Source organism: Rhizophagus irregularis, chromosome 18 (assembly GCF_026210795.1).
Source record: "Rhizophagus irregularis chromosome 18, complete sequence".
NCBI lineage: Eukaryota > Fungi > Glomeromycota > Glomeromycetes > Glomerales > Glomeraceae > Rhizophagus > Rhizophagus irregularis.
In genome coordinates, this window is record NC_089446.1 from 1,887,812 (window position 1) to 1,895,076 (window position 7,265).

A 7,265-nucleotide genomic window follows, 5' to 3' on the forward strand; every position below is an offset into this window, starting at 1 on the left:
AAAGAGAAAGGAAAAAATAAACATGTTGTTAGTATTGTTAGTATCATTAGTATTAAAGTACAAGTAAAAAGGAATAAAGGAAACATGGATATTATTGTTAGTATTACGATACAAAATAACAAAGAGGTAAAAAAAAATGAAAATAATTAGTATTAATAAACAAATATTTCTATACCTGCAAAGCAATAAATTATGAAATATATGTAAATATATTGTATATAATTAAAGAAATAATAGAAAGAAGAGACAAAAAAATTAAAAATATTGAACAAAAGAATAAAGAAATAAGAAACAAAAATAAATAAGACAAAAACGCGTATGATTAAATGATTAAATGATTAAATCACATGCAAGGATCAGCCTAATTTGATTGGCCAGAAAATACGATATCGTAAAATTACGGAAATCCGCATTTTAAAAAATCACAGAAATTGTATATACACAATTACTAAATATTATCCCCTCGTGATAAATTAAAAATTATCAACACAAATTCAACACAAATTTAACAAATTTAATGAAATTTGGCCAAAATTAACAAATTTTTACCAGAATTATCAACACAAATTGAACACAAATTGAACACAAATTTCAGCCACGATTTATTTATGTCACACACCCGTGTTGTTAAGAATTAATAACCATTTTATTTATTAAAACTATATTAATTATGGTAAAAAAAATGCTATTACGTGTGATATATATAAAAAATAATATTTATTTTTTATGCAACCCATAATTCTCTAATAAACTATTTACATACCGACCTTCCTCCTCCGTGTTATAAGAGTCAATAGAAAGTATATCATCATCAGCTATGCCATCATTGGCCGCACCATCGTTGGCCGCACCATCGCCGCCGCACCATCGTCGCCTGCACCATCGTGCATCATCGTTAGCCGCACCATCGTCGTTAGGCCTACCATCGTTAGTCACACCATCATCAGCCGCACCTGCTCTATCGTCAGCCGCTCTATCACCACCATCGTCTACATCATTACCATCATGAGAATCATCGTCCGAATGTGTAAATTTATCCCTATTTTCCAACTTTTGCTAAAAATCAATAAATAAATAAATAAACTGTAATTCAAATAATTCACATTTTGCAAATTGTAAATTAAAAACTTACTAAGTTGTTGATTATCTTCGACTTCATTATACTTTCGCTCATTTGAATGTTTTGATTATTAGGATTTAAGTACGTTTCACATATGCTAATCGCATACGCTATTTGTGTTTTTGAGGGATTTTTATTTTCTTTTCGCAACTTATCAATTATCAGCAACATATATGTCGTAGGTTGCCCATCTTTAACCTTTTTAAATAGGTTGTTGTAACATCTTTTCACCTCCGCCTTACTCTTCCATTTCTGAATCTTTGACGGACTAGCCTGAGTGTTAATAGACGGTAATTTATGCCCAGTCGCTTCGAAAACAGAATACATAACGTCTTTAACTCTAGACGTGAACGTCCCTCGTATGCTTCTATGTTGTTGTACTAACTATTAAAAAAAAATGTTAGTATGAAATTTAATAAAATTCATAATTGCTTTAACTTACAGTCGGGGCAATTTTTTTTTCGAAAAAAAATAATCCATTGATTTTTTTTGAACTGGCGCATAAATTCCGGATTTTCATCTTTTAAATATTTTTCGGTAGCGAGTTTGTACTCGTCTTGCGAAGGATAAACAAAATTTTCAAATAAAATTTTCGACACCTTCTTAACGAGCTCCTAATCAAACGAGGTTAGCATTTCAGGTTTACATTAAATAATATTCATCTTTATTACCTTTACATATCTTTCCGGATCTATTGTATTATTATTATTTTTGTTATTATCGTTGAGCTTTTTTTCTATGCTCGAGAGACGGGTTTCAAGATTTTTTTGTCCGGTGATAAGAACTTCAAGCTTAGAAATTATCTGCGAATTGGTTCTTAATAGTTTTTCTATTGTTTTTTTATTAACTTTAACAATAAAATATAATTTAACTATATATTATATAATTTCTTTTATAAAGAATATGATACATATTATGTCATATATACCATCAACACTATCATCGGATATTCTCACTCGCTTCTCAGCTTCGCTACCCTCAGTACTACGTTTTGAAAATCTTTCATTATCGTCAATTCTTCGTTTCTCGCCACGCTTTGTAGCCATTATGATAATAAATTTGAAACGAAAATATGAGAAAAAAGGAGGAAATATATGAGAAAAAAGAGGAAATATATGAGAAAAAGGTGAACTAGAAAATTCGAAAAGGATGAGGAAAAAGGGGGAAATACATGAATCAGAAATTCAGAAAAAGGAGGCAAGCTGTCATAAGGTAATTTCCGCCATTCTATACTAAAAAAGAAAAAAAACTTGCGAAATATTGCGAAAAATGGATGAACTAATGCGAAATATTACGAAAAATGAATGTACTAATGCAAAAATTTTGCATCGTGATATTACGAAAAAATATTGTAACACTTTTATAAGAGAACTTTAAAAAAAAACTCTCGTAAAAGCACATAGTACAATCGAAATATTAATCAAATCCAATTTATAAAAAAATAACATGTTACACATGTTGGGGCTTTTATGCATGGAAAAAAAAAGTTGCAGCCAGTGAACTCATTTGGCTGATCAGATTGATAGTGATCTTGAGCGCTTATAACCTGATTATCGCATAAATTTGTGGCTGATCATCCGTCCATTATTGTAAAAGTGATTTGCCGTGTTAAGCCAATAAATTTGCGGCTGATTATCGATGATTAGCCGATTGAATAAGCCATACGAATTCTTACAGCCCGTTACAGCAAATTCAAAATATGCGAAACACTCAGCACTTTTGCTGTCAGATTCACTTGGCAGGTTGCCGGCAAATTGAAATAGTAAATAAAATAATAAACAATATTTATATGGTACATCATAGACTTGTTACATTTATTTTTAGATTTGCCAACCCACGAACTCGGCAAGTTCCCGACAGCAAAATTGCTGAGTGTTTCGCATATTTTAAATTTTGCTATAATGCGTAAAATTGCGAATGATTCCGCGATATTAGCCACCAGATTCTTACAGCCAGTTCCATTCATTAATGCGTAAATTTGCGTAGTCATGTCTATTCAAATAACTCAATCAATTGTAATCCATTCAATTAATTCATTAAATTTTTACAATGAATTTGCAATATAATTTTATTAGCACACATAATCTCATATAAATTAAATAGTGAATTGATACTTTTCATCAAATTTGACGCGTTAATTTAGTAATATGAGTTTCAAATGCCCCCTTTGTATGCGAATATTCAGTCAACGCTTTGCATATACTCAACACGCCCAAAAATGCTTAAAAAATGTAGAAGTAGAAGTAGAAGATGATGATGATAATAATGATAGTGAAAAATATAGCAGTGAAATGGATACAAGAAGTAATCTAAGTAGTGAATATGAAAATGATAAAGTTGAGGTAATTATGTTATTCCAGATTATTCTTTTTAAAGAAAAAGCTCAAATTATACTAACTCATTTTGGTTTATAATTTTAGGTGGATGATCGATAATAATGTACAAAATATGTCATTTGACAGTATTGGAAGTGCAATATCAGAGATGAGCCTTGAAGATAGTAACTTTGAAAATATATTAGATTCATCTGAAGAGCCTGAAATTTTTGAAGAACCCAAAAATCTCAATACCAAAACTTGCACAGAATTTCCTAATGATGCTTATAAAGATCTAATGTTATTAGTAACGAAATATAAAATAAACAATAAAGGTGGTAATGAAATAATACGTTTTTTTAATAAACATTCAAATCTTACAGAATCACCATTACCAAAAAATATTGAACAGGGACGAGCATTTATGAATAATATGAAGTTTTCTAATTTAGAATTTAGTAAAGTTCTTATAACAAAACATAAGGATAAAGATTATTTTCTTTATTATCAAAACTTAATACAGTGCATCAAAAATATCTTAACTGTTCCTGACATAACACAAAATTTTGCGCTATCTTACGAAAACTATGAGGTAAATAGTAAATATTAGTTAATTCAATAATTTAAATAATATTTATTTTAATTTATTTATATTATTTTATAGTATAATAGAGAAAGTATTTACAGTGAACAAAACACTGGAAAATGGTGGAAAACTACGCAAGAATCCTTACCTACTGGTTCCAAATTATTATCAATTATTTTATATTCAGATGCAACAACTACAGATACATTAGGAAAAAGTCAATTGCATCCAATATATATTTCATTAGGCAATATCCCAATATGGCGTCGTAATAAACAGGATGCAAAGCAACTTTTGGGATATTTACCAATTTTAGAAGCTGCAAATAAAGATCTGGTTCGTGATACCTTTCATAAATCTTTACGTCATTTACTAGAACCAATTATTTTATTAAAAGATGGTATAGACCTTTTTATAAATAATGAAAATACCTGGTTTTATCCTAGAGTTTCAACTATTATTGCAGATTGGCCAGAAGCCGCAAGTTTTTGTTTAGTTTATAAATCCTCCAATTCAAGCCTTCCATGTCACTCCTGTTTAATTAAAAGGGACAATCTTGCAAATATAAACTTATCGGTTAATGATGTAATACTAAGAACTCATGATGAAATGCGTAAATATTTTGAAAATGATACACAAAAATCTGTTTGCATAGAATCTGTACCTAATTTTTTTTGGGATTTGCCGTAAGTATGCAAAAGTAGAAATAATTATAATAACATATATATATATTAATTATAAATATTTATATTATCAAGGAATATAAATATCTACTTGGCTACTGTTCCTGACAGAATGCATCATTTAGATTTGGGTTTATTTCGTTATCAAATTATCTTCACGTGCGATATCTTAAAATTGCAACATGTTAATGGTAATAAATTAGTTGAAGAAGTAGATCGCCGTCTAGCAGCAATTCCACGTTTTCCCGCCATTAAAATTTTTTCCAATGGACTGCAGTCAATTGCAAGATTAACTGCTAATGAATATCGAAGTTTGATGAAAGTCATGATATTTGTTATTGATAATTTATATGATGAAAATAATAACGAAGTAGATAATTTTGTAAATAATGATGATCTTGTGAAATTGTACGAATATTGGAATGAAATGTATATTTTAAGTAGATATGAAGAATTTAGTGAAAGTGACTTGGAGAAATTTAATGTATGTATTAAAATTTTAGTAAAATCGAAAATTTAAATTAAATAAATTAAATTAACATTTAAATTTTAGGATGCAATACATAGATGGGCGCGGATGTTTGTCAAGGCTTTTAAATTTGTTTCTCCTTCCAATTTGAAGTTGCCTAAATTGCATTCATGGGTTTATCACATTATTGACTCAATACGATCTTATGGCGCAATAAATGGCTATACCACAGAAACTTACGAAAGTCTTCACAAATATTTCGTTAAAATACCCTACCGAATTAGCAATAAAAAAGATGTCGAACCTCAGCTTTTACGAACTGTAAGTATTTGGAAATTTATTTATTGTATATATTTATTATATAACTTAAGATGGAAATTAAATTAATAGATAAAACGTCAAGCAATATCTATTAGAATGTCTTAACATTCAGTGAATCCGGCAAAAACACCTCGCACTTGTAAATTTTCTGCAAGACTCTTTGATTTCTCTTTACAAGATGCAAATACATTTTTTAATGAAAAAAAGATTCCGTAGACAATAAAATGCAGACCGGTTTTGCTAGATTTATAAGTTGTCTGGATTCATATCTAGATTTACTTGATGGGTTCACAATTATTATTGGAAACCCGAATAAACATATACGGATCGGTAATACTGGAAAATGGTGCCATAATGCGTGCCACAAACAGGTATCATAATAAAGTATGGTTTAGCGACATAGCTATTTCAATGGATTCTGAAGAATCAAATGATTATATATCAGACAAAGGACTTTGTTATGGACAGGTATTTTTCCAATTTATGTAATAATTTATTATAAAGTATTAATAAATATTTATTATTTATAGGCCTTATTGTTAGCAGAAGTATTAACAGACCCACCGCTAAATCTCGCATTAATTCAATGGTACGATTTTAAATCTAAAAGGAACCCATATTTATATGGATGTCCTCACTTAAAATTGATAGAATTATATAACTTTGTAGCTATAGAGTCTATACATGGTGTCGTTCACATAGTACTCCGATTTGATAAACAAAATGAATATTTCGTAAATAAATATATTTTTTAGTCACTTGATATAGGAGTTTTGATTTATTTTAATAAAATTATATTCTTAAAGAATTTATGGTCACGTTTCCCATATCATAAATAAAATGCAGATTTATTTATTTAATTATTAACAACACGGGTGTGCGACATAAATAAATCGTGACTGAAATTTGTGTTCAATTTGTGTTCAATTTGTGTTGATAATTCTGGTAAAAAATTATTAATTTTGGCCAAATTTCGTTAAATTTGTTAAATTTGTGTTGAGTTTGTGTTGAATTTGTGTTGCGTAATTTTTTATTTATCACAGGGGATGATATTTAGTAATTGCATGTACGACGTACAAGATTTTTTTTTATGATTTTTTTAAGAAATGTACGCAAAATATTTAATCAGAATATAATTGTTTTATTTTTAAATATGATATATTGATGATTTTTTTTTAAAAAAAAAATTGATTTTTTTAAAATTCAATAGAATGTGCTAATAATAAATTGGTTTATTTTTAAATATAATATATTGATATTTATATTTAAATAACCAAAACATGTACATGATTTTTAATTATTTTTAATTGAAATCATGTACATGATTTTTAATTATTTTTAATTGAAATCAAACTAAGATTTTTTTTTTAAAAAAAAATTAAAATAAATTAAGTGATTTATATTTATATTTAGAATCATGATATTTATATTTAGATAATCCATATCCGCATGAGATTTAATTAATATGTTTAATGATGAAAAGTCTAATAAATTAAATTTTAATTGAAACGAGAAATAAAATCAAACCAAAGAGGTATTGTTCAAATTTTATTTAAAGTGACATTTTACGACTTTCTTTCAAATTTTTACTCATCCCAAAATCAAATTACTAATAATGCCTCGCCACACACGTCATCGTTCCCACTATAACGTTCATTGGAACTGGGCTATGATGGACGAACTTGTTGACATACGCCGAGACAGAAACTGCGCCTACCACAATATTAATGGTAGAAGCCGCCAAGATTTTTGGGACTCTGTTGCCAATAGG

At 28.5% G+C, this 7,265-nt stretch overlaps 2 protein-coding genes across 2 annotated transcripts; one reads left to right on the forward strand and one right to left on the reverse strand.

Annotated features, from left to right (window-relative positions):
* Nucleotides 1-717: 717 nt before the first annotated feature.
* OCT59_010066 (uncharacterized protein) lies at nt 718-2,166 on the reverse strand (the record flags this gene model as incomplete). The annotated part of the gene is made up of 5 exons (XM_066132785.1): nt 718-1,056; nt 1,133-1,500; nt 1,563-1,734; nt 1,792-1,967; nt 2,049-2,166. 5 exons carry the CDS (start codon nt 2,164-2,166, stop codon nt 718-720), a joined length of 1,173 nt encoding a protein of 390 aa, XP_066000398.1.
* Nucleotides 2,167-5,848: 3,682 nt separating this feature from the next.
* OCT59_010067 (uncharacterized protein) lies at nt 5,849-6,249 on the forward strand (the record flags this gene model as incomplete). The annotated part of the gene is made up of 2 exons (XM_066132786.1): nt 5,849-5,962; nt 6,025-6,249. The coding sequence occupies 2 exons, from the start codon at nt 5,849-5,851 to the stop codon at nt 6,247-6,249; spliced, it is 339 nt and encodes a 112-aa protein (XP_066000399.1).
* Nucleotides 6,250-7,265: the final 1,016 nt, after the last annotated feature.